This window comes from Neolamprologus multifasciatus, chromosome 14 (assembly GCF_963576455.1).
Source record: "Neolamprologus multifasciatus chromosome 14, fNeoMul1.2, whole genome shotgun sequence".
In the NCBI taxonomy this organism is placed as follows: Eukaryota; Metazoa; Chordata; class Actinopteri; order Cichliformes; family Cichlidae; genus Neolamprologus; species Neolamprologus multifasciatus.
In genome coordinates, this window is record NC_140452.1 from 19,336,813 (window position 1) to 19,356,889 (window position 20,077).

Consider the following 20,077-nt stretch of genomic DNA (forward strand, 5'->3'; position numbering starts at 1 on the left):
TTGATACGCAGATAGGATATGAGGTGCTGCCTGCCAATCCCCTCACCCCCCACCCTGGCCACACCAACTTCAGGGGTGTGAAGCAGAGGAGTAAGAAGATACAGAGAGCACTGACTGGAGGAGAAGATGGAGAGAGGGGTTCAGAAGTTAGAAGGGAATGAAAAAGTGTGGAGAGAATAGGCTGAGTTTCTCCAGGCGAGGGATAGAGCAGAGAAGATCCTAAAACAGGGGGAGGAATAAAGTGGAAAGACAAAAGTGAGCCCCAGTGTAGAGAAGAGATAGACTTGAGAGGGATATTATTCAGAAGAAATAAGAATAATAATGTCTGCATTGGAATATTGCTGGGGAGAAGATTAGGACCATAGTGGGCCATCGTGGGTTGAAGTGAAGGAATTTTATTACCTCCTTTTCAATCCCCTTTGTATAAATAAAAAATAAAGAGATACATGAAATAAGAATAACGCTCTATCATGTGTTTACCATCTATCCTTGCTTCCTTCTCCTCTCCTCTTTTACACTCTTTTTTTTTTTCTTTTTTTTCCTGCCCTCAATCAGAGAAGGGCCAGGTCCCCCAGAGGCAGTCAATCTAGCCCTGAAATGTAAAACAGACAAGAGGAGCAGATTACCTATTTGCCATTAATGTTTATTCTCTTTGATGTGAGCAGGCATATCAGGCTCTGTGGGTGTGTGTCGTGCCTTCCTGTGAGCACGCTGTCAAGTGAACATGTGTGAGGCTGATTGAGAGAATGCATGTATGTGCAGATTTGCGTGAATATGTGGGGGAGTGTCATGGCCTAGTCCACTGGGGGAGAGCAGAGTGGAGCATGGCAGCAGCAGAGTAGAGTGATCTGATGCATACCCAGTCCAACAAAGGCGACACGGCCTATCATCACAGTCGGATCACAGGAACGTCTTTAGGTGAGCTCAATGGAGCATCGGTGTGGTCCGCTTTCATGGGCGGCCACAGCAGGGGTTAAATGTGTGTGGCGCAGTCAGTCATTCTGTCAGCCTTTCATTGACAACAGTTAGCTTTAGAGGGCCGTTGGAAGATGAGGAGGAATGTCTCATGCGTCAAATCCACCACTTGACCCATCAAAAGGAAGCTGAGCATTTTGGGTAATGTTAGCTATTCACACGTAGGTGAGCATATACTGGAGGGCACATGGTAATGCTTACATTTTCCCCATTAATATTTCAGGGTTGAGCTGTGTTGAGCTAGCAACGCAGAGTGCTAGCGTCAGGGTTTAGCCCTGCTAGCACAGAGTGACTTCATCACTGCTGTCGTAATTATATGGTGAGTGAGACCTCTAATTAGCAGTCATTTTCCTAGTAGTAGTGAGATATAAACACACCATCCAAAGTGCTATGCTACGCTGACCAGAGTTAGGATTGTCTCAGACTCTCACACATGAGTTCCAAACTGGTGCTTGTTTAAAGCAGGAAAATGACTCCAAATCTAAAGTCTATCCATTTTTTTCAGCTTATTCAGTTCAGGGCAGTCATGAGGGGTGGAGCTTAACGTAGCTCTTATAGGGCACAGTTTGCCAGTCTGTTGAAATCATTCATACTCACTTTCACACCTGTGGCCAGTTTGGAATGACTAATAAACTGAACATGCATATCTTTGGCAGCACAGGGGTGCAATGGTTACAACGGTCACTTCACAGCAAGAAGGTTCCTGCTTTGAACCCCATCTAGATCCTTTCATGTGAGAGGTGCATGTTCTCCTGTGCCTATGTGGTTTCTTGGCTGGTACTCCAGCTTCCTTTCACACTCTAAAGACCTGCACGTTAATTGGTCATGCTTGTGAAATAATAAAAGAACTGAAAGTTTATAGAATAACTGAATGCATTGTTAAATGCACCTTGTAGTATAAAGTGCTTCGATTGGTCAGTAAAACTAGATTGGAGCACCTTAGAGGTGTAGGTGGATTTTAATCTCCACTACCTTTGGATAGTATTTCAGCTATTAGTAAATGAATAAGTGCATTTTAAACTTGCTAAAGATGGAAATAATAATCAGTAATTGTACAGAGTTTGTTTTCATATCTATGGGTTGTATTGATTTTTTTTAAAGTAAGCCTCGAGTGTTCCTGTTAAAAGGAGTACTCAGAAACTACTTTTGCATGTCCAGGCTCGGTTGCAACAGCAAAAGCTTTTCATTTTGGAGCAATAAGAATGTGGATCGATAATGAAACGGGTTAAAATATCAAAACGCTGACCTATTCAGGTCTGTAGTAGACGAGATTCAGAAGTCAAATCGATGGCTACACTCAGATTAATTTAAGATTGTGGGAGTATTAGATTGATGATTTCCAAATGGCTTTCTTTGTGTTTGTAAATATCACAGACAGCGGTAGGATTGTGGAACTTCTCCAGCAAGACTGCAAGAACTAGGTTATTTGGATGTTACAGACCATAACATGAGCTCTGTTTTCTGCACAGGAGATCACAGAAGCACTCCAGGCGTGTGCACGTGTACGTGCAAAGGTTGAGCGATGGCCTGGTATTTATTTCACTCAGCAATTTTCTCCCGTATAAGATGAGGTGTCGTACATCTGCTAGATAGCTTTTTCTGCCTTGCACTGACACGGAGTGTGTACAAGGTCATCCAGGCAGCTCGGAACAGGGAGCGCCGAGGTGAGGAGCGGAAGGGAGGAGTGGATGGTGGGGCAGCTGAGTGCAAGTAGACAGAAGAGGGAGGAGGAAAATCAGCAACTTTATTGTGGGGAAGCTGAAGTGAAGCCTCCCAGCTTTCATTGCACCTGGATCAGCAATTCCCCTGTCAGGTGGCGGGGTGGGAATTTTTCTCTGCGTTTTTCTCCGACATATATTTTTATTTGCACAGTTTAGAGTGTGTCTGTGAGTGAGAAGTAGCAGGTGGTTTTGGGTGTCGCTAGCTTCATGAGGGAAACGAGCCCGGGTGTGTTTTGAGGAAATGACATGTGAAATCTGATTTCCTCAAAAACACATTTTGCTTTTATAAGTTGGCCATAAGGGCTAAATTGTGTTGCTGATGGATACAAAATAAAATGAGGAAGACTGCTAACAATCCTTACATCCTTCTTCTTCTTTAAGGTACAGAATCTCACTTGTGTTCTCCACATGTTGTAGTGGGTCTTATACTGGAATTTAAGAGCAGGCTTCTGGCTGTTTTTTCCATCCGTCTGTCTGTTATCCCATTGACTCTCAACAGCTTTTCTTCTCCCCTTTCCTCAGGATGACATTTAGCCCTTTTTTCCTTCTTCCCCTATTACTGGACTTGCAAAGTGTTGATTTAAACTGAAAGATGACCTGGTTTAGTTCAGCTACGTCTTCTCTACTCCATAAAAATCAACATGCTTCCAGTCGTGAGATCTGAACACGTTTGTTGTTGTGTTTCTCTCTTTCCCCCCTCTCTCTGTCTTACTCTCTTTCTGTGTTGTCTTTTTTATTTATCTGCTGTAAAGGCCAGTCAAGCGCTGCTCGGCTTTGTTGTCAGAAACCTTTATTTACCAAAGGGAGGAATAAGTGACTGACACAGACAGCCTCTTTCATCCCCGCTTCGCCGCAAGCAGTGTTCCCCTCTACTGCCAGAGGAAACCCCCCTCCTACCCACCCTCCCCTTCACTTCTGCCAAGCCACCCCCCTCTCCATCGCACCCCTCCATCCTGCAGGCTCACAACACACTAGCCCACTCCCCTGGGTAGAAACCTAGCTGTAGTCTGCACTCGTGCACACGCACAAAAATTCGATGGTCCTAAACAAAGACGAGTTTAACATCACAGACGGCACAGACTGGTCCCTTTACTCATATTATCCGTCTGCTAAACAAATGGGTAGTAATGACGCATAAAGCTTGTTACGTTGTAGCGGCGGTTGGAAAATGTAGTTTAAAAAAACATTTTTTTTTATGTCAGTTCATAGAGGGTAAAGAGGAATATCTCGGTCGCCTAATCATTATGTCAGAAATCATTTGAGCACATTGATCTGGGTTCAAAGCAGAAAGTTACTTCAAAATTAGAAAAGAACATTCACACTCATTCTCATTCGTATGGTTGTAAAATGAGGAAATTCTGTATTTCCCTAAAACTCAAATCATCACATAGGAAGGCATTATTAATACACTTGGACTAACTGCCTGTTTAACCACTAGTACCTATCGAGATTTTCAATATAAAACACACCAACTGTTGTCCCTAATCACTACGAACATGCAAAATTTGAATGGTTTATTTGGGAAAATAAAATATCTTTTTATCTTAGCTGTGATGTTATTAGCTTTTAGTATGTTTTTTTATTGTTGTTTTTTTTTTTAAATTGACAGTATTTCTGTCCTAATAATCAGTTTTCTCTGAAGGTCACTCAACACGTTTGTTTTGAAGCAGCTAAAACTAAGTAAAAGTCTATCCATTCATTTTGTTCAGCTTATCCAATTTGGTTTCAGGGTGTGGGTGGGCTGGACACCCTATCACCCTATCACCCTATCCCAGCTGTCATAGGGTGAAGGCTGGGTACACGTGAACAGGTCGCCTGTTTATTGCAGTCAAACCTTTCACCATTCCAGCCATTTGCGTTCACACCTACAGCCCAGTTAGCATTGCCAATTAACCTAGCCCCATGCATGTCTTTGGACTATTGGAGGAAGCCAGAATACCTGGAGAGAACACACACACAAGCACAACATGCAGATTCCACACAGAGGCATGAGCCGGCCAGTGGATTTGAACCAAGGACCTTCTTGCTGGGAAGCAACGGTGATGCCCAGGAGCAGAAGTTAACACAAATTAACATTTTATGTTAATATATATATACTGGAGACATAAAACATAGAGTAAATCAATATAATTTGTGCCGAGCAACATCATATTTGAGAATGAGTGATACAAGTACCCAAAATAACTATTAATAGCATTACAGTTTAAAATCTTCAAGTTTATAGTCTTGTCTTAAAAAAGTAAATGCAAAATGATAAAATGAGGATATAGTTTCAAGATCATACCTGTGATAATTGAGAAGGTTTTGTATTGTTTTGCACCTCTGCCAGTGAAAGTCTTCAGGGTTAATTAGGTATCATAGACACCAGCCTAAAGTTAATTTCTGTTTGTATACCAAAGACACGATTTAGTTCTTTGATGACTGAAACTCAGAAGAAGTATGTCATTTCCAGTGTTATTTGTTTGGGTAGAGAAACAGATTTGCTGTTTTGAAAATAAAACCACTGAAATGCCAAACACTAATAACATGCAATCAGCCCTCATTGTGTTCACTTTATGACAGTGAAAAGCCTCATCCGTCTGGCCAGACCGAGAGAAAGACGGAGACAGAAACGCTTTTAGCTCTGGCATAGGAAAATGAACACCAAATGTATCTCTCTCACTCTCCTTCCTGCTTTTTCTCTGTCTCTCTCTCCTATTTAAGCTTCTTGAAGTTCTTCCAAATTGGGTTTTAAATGCCAATTAGGAGGTTGAATGTAGTAAAATAAAAGCAAATGCAGGCAGGATGGCCTCACCTTCTGGCTGGTTAGGCTTCAGAGAGAGCTGAGCCGGACCTTTGGCTCCCAGCGAGGCTTTGAGAGAAATATCCTGCCTAATGAACACATTAATTAGAACCATAACTATTTATAAGATGATAATTAGAAACGAAGGGAGGTAAACTGGGCTTTTCCTGCAATTAATGGAGGATTAATTACGGGAGCTAATGAAGTGGATTTTTGAAACGCGTGGAGGTGAAGTACAGAGATGTGCAGCTCGCTTTGTGATCACTGGCATAATTATTTTCTCCAGCACCAAAGCGTTTGAGGCCCTGGTCCTCGCCGGCTCAGGCCGGCTAATAAGCATCATTGCATCGTTATATATGCACTTAAAAAGACTTGCCACTGAAATGACTGTCTAATTATTTCTAATTGGCAGGCCCTGTGTGTTGTCATTGAGCTGTTTGGAGCCGCAGCGGAGCTCTGGGTCTAATAACGCTCTGGGCGGAGAAGGTGGGTAGAGCGAGCTAGAGATGCATTGCTAGAGAGCGAGAGAGCAAAGAGAAGAGGGGCGCTCTACCGGTTGTCTTCTTTTCATAGCCAGACCTGCACATTGCCCTCCTGTGTCCCTCGCCCAGCAGGACAGCAGGTCCTAGAACGATGGCCGACGCACTCGGAGGTCACCTTGCCAAGCAGTCGATTAGCAAAGTTTTATTTCATCGCTGCTTATTTTCTCCCCCTTTTAATTAACAGCTTCTGCTCTTAATTTATGCACACATAAACGCCACCGTCTGTCCACAGTTCTTCTTTTCACTCTTAAACATACTACACACACAGGGAGGGAGGGTGGACGGGAGGTATGTTTATGTGCTCTGTGTGTGTGTGAGATTCACTGGCCAGGTTTTGAGCCAGTCCATGGAGACCTGAGCTCAGAGAGCATGCATGGACAAACCTCAGTCAGCCGTGTTTACCTTGTACTCTCGTTGTGTGCCTACTCCGGCCATATGGACACTTGAACTTGGAGGATGCATATGTAAACACATATAGTTTCAAGTTTGCTGGCATGGCCCTGTTTATACTATGTTTTTTTTAACATTATTAAATGCATCCAAACTTTTTACAACAGACTTTTGTTTTCATTATTGGGCCACTGATTTCCATTTAGGCTGTGCGTAAGAGTGCATGTCTTAAAGGGGTGTTTGAGTGATGGCCTAGGATTATGTGTGTGAGCACCTCACTTAACTTGTCCTCAGCAGAGTCATGTGCATTGTCTTGCCAAAAAACCCTTCTTCCCCCACCGCCCTCGCCCCCGTCCCCAACCCGGACAACTTGAGAGCAAATTGCCAGCTAATGGATCGACTGCCTGCACTTGTCAGTTCTCTTTGGACAAGCAAAGCAACCGCACACACACACACGTGGTTTCACTCACACATTTGGTAATTTTTTTGTGGAAAAAGAGAAGAAAAATGAGAGAGAATGGCAGAGAAATGAAACGAGGATCATGTGCGCCTTGACTGAAACCTTGACAATCTTTTTAAAAGTAATGAAACACTTTCTCAGCATGCGCATGAGGTTTTCTATTTGAAATTTGTCTTCCTTTTTTTTTTTTTTTGCTCTATGTATCCATTTGGGTTTTGGCACAGTCGAGGACATGAGGAGGAAGTGGAGATAGATGGATCAGCCAAAGGATACGTGGCCAACTGTCGTGTGATTGGTTGAACAAAGGAGCAGAGCATTTCTGTGACTGGTTGAACAGAGAACTTGACGTTGGGATTTTGGCATTAAATAAAAGCCGGGAAATGTAATTATTCTAAATGCAGTCAACGGTTTTGTTGGAGTGAAAGTTGGGCAGATTTCTCTATAAACTCGGTGGGATATTGACACAAAGTGTGGCACTGCAGATGTGTAAAGAATGACATTCATGCCATCACAGTAACTTGCAAACTTTAAAAAAAAAAAAAAAAAAAAAAGGTGAATTCTAATGTCTTTATTATCTTTACATTTAAATAACATAAAATGTAAAGATATGAAACGTCCTCAAACAGTGAAATTCCTTTAGGGATAAAAGCCATATACTCAGCATGCCGCATGTATAAAAAATTGACTTATGGAATACAGTACAATAAACTAAATTTTCACCAGAGCTGGTCTATATGTTTGTATATTTTTCTGCTCAATGTTTACGAAACTGGAGCGTCTCGGGTTCTCGAGTCATAAAGTTCTGTGTTTGTCTGTGAGCAGTAAAGGGGGAAAAATCATACTTCTCCTACTTCTAGTTCAATGCACAGGACATGTAGATTATGTGAAGTGACAGAATTGGGGGTGGGGGGGCTTCCTCGAAAGGTACGAGTGTTTTCTTTTTCTATTCATTTCTTGATCTCTCTTCCAGTATTTCGCTCCTCTCCTTGTTCAATCTCGACAGCGGTTTATAAAAAAAAGATTTTTAGAAACTTCTTTATGAGACAAGTCTCTGTTCTGTTAGAAGACAACTTTATGTTATTCCACCGAAGAGGCGAAACTAATAGTTCCATGTTTTTTACAGGGCACTGTTCCAGTTGTGTCTTGGGTGTTTAATTAAGTGTAGTTTCCCTTTAGTAGTGGAATGTGTGTCTGCTTTTTGTCGGCCCGTTCCTCTGTGCCTTTTACAGTCCACCCACATGGTTTGTCTCAGCGTTTATGATTTTTCTTATACCGGAGTTGTGAGGTTCCTAAATCACTTAAGCACACGGGGCCGAGCAGTCCACATTTAAACAATAAAAGGCTGTTATGCTAAGGGCCCTCAGATCTCCTACCACTTCATAAATACATGCGTATAAAAGGCAGAAAAATACATCTTCCCTGACCAGAGAGAGAGGGAGAGTGAGCGTCTGAGAGCACACCTGCTAATTGGAGCCAGCTTGATGTGAAGTACGGCTGTCTGCTCCGTCTTCTCCCAATTTCTTTTTCATTCTTCCTCGTTTTTTTTTTTTGGTTTTTTTTAAAAACCCTGATTGTTCTTGACTTTCCAACTTTTTAAAAAATCGTTTCCCCTCTTTTCCCTCCTTAACCCCCTGCTGTCCTTCACCTTTTGCTCCATGTCCTTTCTCCTCTTCCTTGTTTGTCCTTCTACTTTTCTCTCCCTCCTTACCGATGGGGACGGCGACATCCAAAACAACTCTCTGATTCAGCGTAACTAATTGTTCCGAGCCGTGATGGATTTGGAAAGAGGGGGAGAAAAAAGTGGGTTTCAATTGCGTGAGTGGCTGTGAGCGAGTTGGCGAGTTAGCACCTAGTCTGAGCGTGACCTCTACTTGACCTTGTGTCAAAGCGAGTGGCTGGGCCAGCCCCAGCTCCAGCTGCTAATGGGTGTCATGTCAAGCTGCGGCTGCAAGGAGGTCAAAGGTTGCGAGTGCACACCAGACGGCCAAGTTTAGGATTGCGACGTAGAGGCTGAGTGACACTGCGCATATGTGGCAGTGAAGACGGTGGGTAATCAACACACAAGCACCCAGCAGCACATGCACATACATGCACATACATGGGCATGCGTGCACGCACATGGAAACTGTATCTTGCTGCAGAAAGTCATCTTTTCCCTCATCGTTGGCTGGCCGTTTAGGTTCATATAGATCTGAGGGATCTTTGAAGGCCTTTGAACTCTGCTAAATGACTTGACCTTGTGGTTTGTGGCTGTAGCCGTGTGTGTGTGTTTGGGTGTGTATGGGAGATAGTGAGTGGGTGGCCTGCATGGGGTCTCATTTCTGTTTCACAGCGTAGCAGGGCATTGCAGACGTTTGTGTTGACGACTGCCAAATTAAAAGCAAACTGAAGATTATGACAAATCTAAACTTTGCTTTTATGAAGCAGAGCGGAATGAAGAAAAAACATTTCTGTGAATCTTTCATGCTCCGTCTTTGCTGTGTTAATTGTGCTCACAATCAGCTACTTTGCAGCGATTCCTTGTGTGCTAGTGTGTGTGTATGTATATTTATGTTTCTGTGTGGGTGTGCACAGTGGATGACTGAATCTGTCTGAGTGTGTGCGTCTGTGCGTGTACTGTGAACCGAGGGAACAGATATTGTGGCTGCTTGGAAGGAGGAAGCAGCTTGGGAAATGATTTCAACAGCTCTCATAATTAGAGGAATATCATAAATTAAACTTGTGTCTGCCGTTGCGTTTGAAGAGCACTCAAAAGTAATAAATTCTGGATGGTTAACATATTTGCATTCCATTCAGCAGGCAGCGTCGGGCAGGAACAGCTGTTTTCCACGTCTTTTGGCAGCAGGAAATGCACATTGCTCACTCAAGGTGCTTTTAGACACATTGAAATTGTATTAAAAAAAAAGTAAAGTGACTTTTAACTTGAACATGAAGCTGCTGCTGTGTGCTGTGTCACTGGAAATAACTCGGCGGGGAACAGTGCATTAATGAAGTTCTTCAAATATGGATCGTCTCGCTTTCAATAGGCCTGTTTCTTTTTCAATCTGTCTATTGCTCGGAAAAGTCGACTAGCGAGCTTTTTTCTTCTGTGTGCGTGTGTGTGGCTGTAGAGTACTTAAATCCAGTGCTTTACCATTAACTTAATAGGTTAAATTTTTCCCATTTTCTAGTCAAATACATTTTCCAGGCAATGCAATAATACCCTGTTTTTATTGTAACAGTTGAGGTTTTCAAAAATCGTCTTTCTGTGGTGTTTAAAAGTGACTTACAAGTTATTACAATAAGTTCATCTTTTTTATTTATGCTGTTTTTATGTCAGTTTAGGTGAGACATAGTTTGGATATTAGTGTCAGGTCCTGCTTTTTTATTGTTTCTGGATCATGCTGTCTGGGTAAATAAGGATTTTTAAGTTTATGTGCCCCCCTCCTCCTTCAAGCAGGTCCCAGTTAATAATGAATAGCCTATCGTTTCTGTTTCATCTGATATGCCACAAATAATTTTTAAAGTCATATCATAAATATCATCATTAACATCTGCTCAGCTGCCCCTTCGGAGTGTATTGTTGATGTTTGGATTTCTGCGTAAAACAAGACAAACTCATTTTAATGTTGATATGAAAAGCTAATAAAAGCTAATCATTTTGTTGCATCTTTTGGAAGATGACAAAGTGTTCAAATGTCACTTATTTTTAGCTTAAAATAGAAGATGCTTTATTACACAATTTTCCAGAAAAACCAATAATCTTTAAATAAGGCTGGCCTGGATGCTAGTTTAGAAGTGTGGCAGGATTTCATTCCCCTGACACATTTCTAGCAAGCCTTCGGTGATGGGAATAAGCAAATTAAAGTTACAATGATCAATCATTTTCCCTCGTGCCCTCTTAAATACAGTATCTTGCAAGAAAACGGAGACGGTCATTTTTATACTGCATGTCTATCTCTTAATGCATTGCTGGTCAAACAGGGGAAACTGTTGCCAGTGTCTTCTGAAATGTGATATAGTTAAAGTTATACTGCCATTAATCACTGCTTTGCTGCACTGGGGTAATGGACAGGTGCGACACTCGTGGTGTTACCGAGGAGACGAGATGTTGTGTTGGTGTTTTCTTCTACGGGGGGGGGGAAACAAAACAAAACACCGCGGACGCAAACTTTTTGTCTTCCCAGCAGAGGATGGAGGTTGGGAAGAAAGGAGAGGAAACTGTGTGAATGTCCATCGCATCTGCTCAAACAGGTGCCAGATAAGGTTAAACGAACAGTGCGGATGATTGGTCTTTTTCTGTGTTTGTGTGGGGGGTTCATGTGCTGCTCGTCCGTACACTGCGAACCGTGAATAATGATTCGACTCGGGTCAGATTCCATTGGAGGCGTTCACCTGTATCTGACACTAGTGGTATCGCGTAGCTGCCATTAATGTCCAATTTTCAGTGAAAACAGAAATAGAATACAGATAAAGGTAAAACACCATCCAGCTTCACACCCGACCACATAATTACCCCAATGGGCTGTGGTGAGGGATCATATCCTGGCGCGCGCTGGGGGGTCAGCGGCGATAAGCTTCAGCCCAGCTCCCAACATGGAGCATAATTACTCTATTGATAATTCACCAGGAAAATGGTCCCAGCCAATTGCAGAGCTTCGATTTAATGGATTGGACGATGAAACGAGGAAGGAATGGAGGAAAGGAGGCTGCGAGGAGTGTGTGTGTGTGTGTGTGTGTGTGCGCGTGTGTGGAGGGAGGAGGTCTGCACATGGGGGCAACCAGCAAGGGCCTTTTATTAGAAATGAAAATATGTTTAGGTCATAGGGGGACCCATTTTCCCTGGAGATAATAAGGCCAATAAAATGTAAAGCAGGGGAAGGGCTTGGAATGGGGTCCAACTGTGGCTGTTTATCTGTGTGTGTCCTGCATTAGCCCATTTATCCCCAGCCTTAAATTAGCTAATCATTCTCCAAGGGGAAGGACTTGGTCAGGAAATTGACATTTAGCAGCATAGGCTCACTCTATTAACTACAGTAAATTTAATTTGCTGCACACCCCAGAAGTGGGCTGTTTTCTTTGCCATCAGAGGGAGGAAGGGAATAGGAGACAGAGACAGAGAAATAGAGGGAGAGGGAAAGAGGGAAGTTCTGTTTATTGCATCTTCTGCTTCTGACCACAATTTGCTTGGCTGTAAATATAGGACTTGGACTTGGAACACTGCGGCTCTGTTGTATTTCCCCTCATGTACTGCTGATTAAAAACATACGCATGCATTGTCAACACATATATTCACTCATTCCAAGGTCAGTCAGGGCCATGATGGATTATCTCTCTTGGAGACTCCATACCCCCCCAAAAGTGCAAGATTTTTCTTTTTTCTTTACAAGTGATTCCCTGACTGGCTGAATCATAGTTCCAGTAAAGGCTACATTTAACAAGCCAATCACAAGGCCTGGAACTGAAGACTGCTCTCACCTTTACCTATGAATAGGATGTATCATAACAATTATTTTTGATAATCACCCCAGGTTACTGCTTTAGTTTCTGATCTGCAGATGCAATGAGAATGGCTTGGCAGGAAAATTATACCACACAGGGGCTGTTGTAGCTGACTGCAGTGCATGAGTTACATGTTATGTAGTTATGCAGCTGACTCTGAGATTAAAGGTGTCACCTTGGGATTTTTTTCACCATTCTCTACATTTTTATCTGAAAATCTAAAAAACAACCGGAGTGTTTGGTTGGACATTTGAGGGATGTGGAATTTATTTCTAACATTTAGGATTTCGGTGTCAGTTTAAAAAAAAGAGAGAGAGAGAGAGAAAGTGTAGACATAGAGCACAGAAACAGAGCAGGGATTCTCCGGTGATCAGGATCGCCCCGGCCTAATTGATTGCAACAGTTGTCAGAGTGTTGTCTGTTAGGATGGTGACAGGCGTCTGAAGAAAATGATTAGTTTTCTGTCGGGAGAGAGACAGCTCTGGATGTCCCAAACTGCAAACTAATAAAGGGGGGAAAGCAATAAAGCTCATGGACAGCAGGTTTGACTGTTTTTATAGACAAATCAATAAAATGATAGATGATGGAAAATAACGGCATCTCAGCTGCCGATTTCTACTGGGGTTTCAAATCATGTTCTTTCCCCTCTGCACACACACAAACGAACACAGTTGCAACACATTTCTGTTTTGATAGGAACATGCAGCGACACATCAATGAGTTTATATTTCAGTATTACTTGTCTTTATGCATCGAACTCTTTGGGATATAAATTACACTTTGAATTTTCCCTTTCCTGTATGTTCAAAGTAAGTGTGTTTATGTTCGTGTGTCATGGCTAACAAAGTAAATCTCCCACTGCAAATCTTTTTGAGACCAGAGGGCCAGTGTCAGGATCAATACCAATGATAGGTCTTCCTCTGAGCCAGCCTCTAATTGGCTCAATTTCTAAAATGTCAGTGTGTGTGTGTGTGTTTATAGTGTGTGGGTTTGTATATAACTAATATTACTGTGGACCAGTGAACGATGAATCTATCAGGTCCTGTGAAATTTGATCTCAGAGAGTTTCATTTTGTGTTTTAGCAGATGCAAGCCTCAAAGTGTTGCCATGCAGGAATTTCACCAGTGTTTCAAAGCCTGGTAGCTCGGATGGAACTAAATTGATCCTCTACCGAACGTACCGATAAGCAACGGAGTTTTGTTTTATATGTGTAGAAAAGTACAACTATTAATTTAACTAATATAGTTTGGCTTTGTTACACGTATGAAAACAGCTGAAATATATTAAAGCTGTAAAGACGTTTTATAATAAAATGCCAAACAAATGTAATGACTTAAAACTGTTTTAATTGTGAACCCTGTATCCACTTGTGTCCACTGCTGTATATGAATGACATTAACTGGGAATCGGTGCTCTGTCGCTTATATAGCCTAGAAGTATTGACATGGATGCTTCAGCATTATATTGCAACATAAAGTCGCAATTTGCTAAAACTTGACCTGTGTTGGGTGTCATTTCCCATAGTTGTTATCAGTTTGCTTTGAATTTCAGTTCTGAAAACTGCATATTTTCTCTCACATTGTCAGGTCTTTATCTTACAGTATAAACAGCCTTGAGGGGATTGTTGTTGTGATTTGGCGCTATATAAGTAAAACTGAACCTACTATTGTACCTATTTATATTTCATATTACTCTTGCCACATTTTTCTGTTGTGAAACAGTTTCAGCCACATTTGATTAGGCATTTAGTGATTAAAAGGCATTCTGGTAAATATAGACACTTACAAGGCAGAACGCGAGTAGCTAAAACAATAAAGGTGCTTTCCCTTTCCTATTACTGTGCCAGAAATGAAAAGAAATGTCAGAGGTTTATCTGCTTTAACTTTTCCTTATCTCTGCTTTAGGTCTCATTCTCGCTACCGGCGGTCTCGAAGTAGGAGCGGCAGTCGCAGCCGGCGAGGTACCCACAGCCACAAAAAGAGCCGTAGCCATAGCAGGGACCGGGACCGGAGCCGGCGCAAGGGCCGTGACCGGGAGAGGGAAAAAGACAAGGAGAGAGGACGGGACAGAGACAAGGACAAAGAGAAGGACAAGAGTAAAGATAAGGCAGAGAAAAAGGGGTAAGTAGGATATTATCCCTTATATGTGAGGTGACAGCACAGGTAGACACAAAGATACCTTAATAAGTCTTAGGTACTGTCGACTCTACTGGACCACAGGAGAGCAGAAAATGCTGATTGGTGTAATACGGACATAAATGCGGAGCTCGGTCTCAGCTCCTCCATCCGTCCATCCATCACTCGATCCTTCCATCCATCAATCCATCATTCCCTTTCTTTCTCCATTTCTCCTTCTCATCAAGCACAAGGCAGCACGGGCCATGTAATGCGATATAGTTCCCTCTTGTAAGAGGAAAATCTCACAGTGATATAAAAATAGATGGTAGTTAGGAGTGTGGCACAGGTTTGGTTTTTACTGAATGCGTTGGTCACCAGATGATTTCTGATGTCTTTAACTGCACTTTTCACCCTCTGGACCTGGCAGCAATAAGTCTAGAAACATAACAGGATTATATGCACCTCCAAATGTCTTTGTTGTCTCTGCCAGGAAAAAAAACAATAAACAAGAGTGTCTTATTATTAAAGTTAGGAAAGTTAGCAAAGGACATCTACACTTGCAAGTTTATGTCCACTAAAGACTCTAATACAGACGAGGAACAGGTTCAGAGTGTTAGCAGTTGTACACTCCACTACAGGTATAACTACCTTAGAGGCTTCTCTTTGCGTCTGCCGATATATCCCTCCCCCATCGCGTCATTCTCTAATGTGATTGGGGGCCACTGTAATACGACTGGTACTCAGTTGTTGCTTGTCACATTGAATGGCACAGATGTGTGTATTAAACTGCGGATCCCAAGAGTGATACAGAGCAGCTGTTGTGCTACACATCAGCTTACCAGACTTTAGTCCCCCATGTTACTGCATGGAAACTCAGGGACAGGCTGAATTTACTTCACGGTCGACAAAACCTTAAGCCGATTAATTGATTAATTCATCGACTGAAAATTTCATGGCAAATGTAGCCTTAATGCTGATAATAAACAAGTATATTCAGCTTAAGAAAACAATCATGGGCACTTTTCAATTTCGGATAAATGATTAGTTGAGGATCTCATTGGCAGATTAGCAGATGCATTTATCAGTTACTGTCAAAACTCTTGTTTTAAGGATTGCTTATATTATGCTTAAACTTAACACATAAAGTTTTCTGGGAGGAAACACTTTGAGGGAGTATTTTCTAGGCTTTTCATTTGTTTTTCCTTACAGAAACATGCAGTAATAGCCGTACGACAGTTTCTGATTTTATAACTGTTTGATCTGACTAAAATCTCCATTCCTCAGATGTGTTCTTGATGCAACTGTGTACTCAGATGAGGAAACTTATCACTGTAGCAGTGGCTGTGAGAGACCAGAAATGCTGTATGGTATATCTAAGAACATTTCTTTCTTTTTTTTTGTTAAATAACGCACTTGAACAACTTTGGGTGGAAATCACGTGTACTGAATCTCATTAACTGAGTTAAATGCCAAGAAAAGAAGGAAATGTATATCTTTGCTAGCACAACAGATTTTATGTATTTAGGAAGTATTATATATTGACGTCATTGAGGAAAACACAAGCACGATCAGTAATATTGTTAAACACTTATGTGTTATTCAAGATGTTTATTTAGAATTAAAGATCATAGGGTCGTATTTGTTGATAATAACAATTTTAAAAAGCTTGGGTGTTAAGACTTCTTTGTATGGCCAGAGACTGGATATTTGCTTTTAAAGGAAAAGTGCTCCCATTTATTTGCCGCCATTACATATTGCCTTTCTTAGATCAGTATCAGGAAAACAAATAAAGCTAACAGTGAAATGTAAGGCCAGTAGACTATATCCATTTTCTTATTAAGGCTTCAATATCCTTTAGCATCGATAGGAATCTCTTCTTTTATCGCTGACCCTGCTTTAGCTTGTCTGTGTGCATATTTGTGTTAAGTCTGTGCGTGTGCGTGTGTGTGCATTTCCACCTGTGGCAGTGTTGATTTATTTCAAAACTGCCTAAGCCTGTGGAGGTTTAAAGATTGAATAATTTCGACATATGGCGCTGACCCACTAACTGACGTGACATATCAAGTCAGCACCCACTTCAGTAGGTGCAACTGTGAAATCTGTTGCAATGCACCGCTGTGCTAAATCCTACCTTTACAAAGCTTCTACATTTTACATGTATATGGTTTTTAAAGATGTTTTTTTTAACGATATCAGGGTGTTGATAGAGTTTTTTGCCCTTTTACAAATAAAATATAAACATCTTTTTTTTCCAAGTTAGTTAATTCTTTTGTTTTTTGTGGAGGTGGAGAGTTTTAACTTCAGATTTAACAGTAAAGACATTATTCTCCAAGTCAGGTGATATTACTTTACAATAGACTATTGCAATTGTTAATTAAAAAAAAAAAATAGATATAAAAACATCAAGACAGAACAAGGAAGTTCAAAGACACTGACGTAGAGTGAGGTATACAAAACACTTTGTACAATAAGTTACTTGGTACAATAAGTTACTTGGTAATATTCATTTGCCAAGTGTCCAGTACACACTGGACAGTTCATATCAAGTTACGTTTTAATTCTGGATATAAACTCTCAGTAACTGTCCCATTGCTCCTTGACCACATCGTTTTTACAATTAAGCCTCCCTAAAATCTTCTCACAGACACCAAAGCCTGAGAATTCGTCTGGCACAAGTTACTAAACCAACTATAATAGAATTAGAATAGAATAGAATTCAACTTTATTGTCATTGCACATGCACAGGTACAGGGCAACGAAATGCAGTTTGCATCCATCCAGAAGTGCTTTAGTGATATAGATATATTACAATATATATTAGCAATAATATAGATATGTAAGTATGTTACAGAAATGGGTCTATTATGGTATGTTATAATGTACACGGTATGAAGTATGTTATGAATATTCTATAACTATAAGTATGTACAGGCTGTAGTGAGTACAAGCTATGAACAGGATATAAATATGAAATAAAAAAAACTATACAGAAATCTGAGATATACAGTTATACAGAAATGTGAACTATGCAAGTTATAAACAGTTGTAGGATTAGAAATTATCGTATGTACAGAATGATTATTTACACAGAGCTATACAGTAGTGCAGTTAAGATAAGTGAGATATGTGGATAATTTCTACAGAGGTATATAAAGTGCTAGTGATTGTGAATGGTGGTTCAGTCCATGTTATTATTGTGTGTTTGAGGGTACGGTTGTCCATTGTGTGTGTGTGTAGGTGGTTGTGGGTGTGTGTATGTCCAGTCCATGAGTTTAACGTGGGTCAGATGTCAGGAGGCAGAGTTCAGGAGTCTGACAGCTGTGGGGAATAAGCTGTTCCGGTACCTGGTGGTCTTAGTCCGGAGGCTCCTGTAGCGCCTCCTAGAGGGCAGGGAGGGTGAAGAGTCTATGTGATGGGTGACTGGGGTCTTTGATGATTTTCCCAGCCCTTTTCAGACACCGCTTCCTGTATATGTCTTTTATGGCAGGAAGTGGTGCTCCGGCGATGCGCTGGGCAGTTTTCACGACCCATACCAGACTGTTATACAGTTGGTCAGGATGCTCTCGATGGTACAGCGATAGAAGTTCACCAGGATGTCTGAGGACAGGTGGTTTTTCCTCAGAGTCCTCAAGAAGAAGAGGCGCTGGTGAGCCTTCTTGACCAGCTTGGAGCAGTTGGTCGTCCAGATGAGATCCTCGGAGATGTGGACTCCCAGGAACTTGAAGCTGCTCACACGCTCCACAGCCGTCCCCTTAATGTGGATGGGTGGTCTGGAGTCCTTGCCACATGCGTCGGGGGTTGGAGTTGGAGAAGTGTTCTTCTACCTTCTTTTTGTAGTGGTGTTTGGCTTTTTTGATGCCCTTCTTTAGATTAGCCCTGGCTGTACTGTAGGCGTGTGCATCTCCTGACCTAAAGGCAGTGTTGCGGGCCTTCAGGAGGAGACGAACATCCCGGTTCATCCAAGTACTGGGAGTAGTACTTGGATGGGAGTAGTAAATACTCCCATTACATACTTATTCAGCTGTTGTAAGGCTTCTGTCTCCTAGGAGACATGGTCTTGGTGACCTGGGCAAATTACACTTCAACTATTGGCCTATATAATCCAAAACATCTCTCCAAAAACGAAAAACACTGGAATATTTCCATAATCCAAGCACATTAGTGCCTCTTTCAGTCTTGCATTTCCAGCATAAAGAGTTGGCATTTCATTTTAAAATTGATAAATAGTGTTTGAGATGATGAATTTTATGAAGAAATGTTTTCAGCTTAATTTTGACTTGATACTTTGATGGTACAACAACACACAAGTTGGATAGCTGTCAGTAAGGCTGCCATTTATGCCTGCAGATGCTGATGTGATCTTATAACTGTACAAAATCTGCTTGATGCTCACAGGAGTTTAGCTGCCTAGCATGTCCTCTTTCAGCAGAAGTAAGGCAGAAGCAACAAGATGCTTCAGGAATATGTAAAACATATTTTTTCCCTTTTTACTGTATCTAATTTGAGAAGCTACTTCCTCTTCCTTTTCCATTCTTCTTCTTTTTTTAATGGCAATGGGGGTAGGGTCTATGCAAGCCCCTGATCCTCACCACTTGAACACAAACACCTGCGCACTCCCACATACTATTACACTCCAGCCTCATTTACATCCAGGTTTTCTTGCTGGGTGATAGGAGAGGAGTGCGGCGGTGGTATGCTGATGGCGGGGCGGGGTGGAGAAGCGGCTCAGGAGCTTTATAGTGTCTGTCAGGATGAAAGAGGGGCCCCTCAGTGCGGCACCCTGACACAGACTCTGTGTGTGCGCACATGTGTTTGGTGTTGTTGTCATTAAACATTTAAGACTCCTCTAGTATGACAGCAGGCAACTTGGTGCTCCAGCGGCATGTTTTCATGCAAAATTTATTGAAAAAGACGAGCTGTTGTTAAGAGATCTTGTTGCTTTTCACCAGTGGCAAAGGGTAAGTGGGTGATTGTAGGGTTGTGTGTGTACTTGTGTACTTCTATGCAAGTGTGTGTGTGTGTGTGTGTTTACACAGGATTATGTACAAGGTTAGTAGGTCAACTTTGCTCTGGATAAGCATCTGGGTTAGTACTTGCAGAGAGGGTGTTAGTTTCCTTTAGTTTAACCACCACTTACGTTGTTTACCTTTTTCTTTTCATTGACACTTTTCTCAATAAGATTGCATGCTTGTGTCCTGCATGCTGTTTTTATTCAGTATGAATGCAGTGGTGATTTTTAACATGTGCCCAGTGCCCTTTGATGAGCACTTCTCTTTCATGATTTATGATGACAATTGAGAAACGATCCGTTTCATGGATGAAAAAAAAAAACTGAAACGGTTTAACACAGTTTCATAAAGACATCATGACCTGTTTATTCTCTAGATTAAATTTCAGCAAGCTGTGAGGTTTTTTTTTTCCTTTTTTCAAAATTACCTAAATTACTTCATAAATTTTCCACGAGTAATGAAATTTGCCAGGGGCAAAGTTCAAGAAGATCAGATTACATCCAGAGTGTATTTGCTGTCCTCAAAACAATTGTTAGAGTGCATCACCTAAATGAATACACATGCTAAACCTTCAAACCCCTGCACAGCTCTACGGTTAC

At 41.5% G+C, this 20,077-nt stretch overlaps 1 protein-coding gene across 3 annotated transcripts in view; it reads left to right on the plus strand.

The window, feature by feature from the left end:
• rsrc1 (arginine/serine-rich coiled-coil 1) overlaps positions 1-20,077 on the plus strand; it is a 123,593-nt gene that overhangs the window by 8,279 nt on the left and 95,237 nt on the right. For all 3 annotated transcript variants that reach the window (XM_085131108.1, XM_085131105.1, XM_085131106.1), the window contains exon 4: positions 14,257-14,472. In XM_085131108.1, the coding sequence (XP_084987234.1) occupies positions 14,257-14,472 (216 nt within the window). The remainder of the gene's footprint in view (positions 1-14,256; positions 14,473-20,077) is intronic.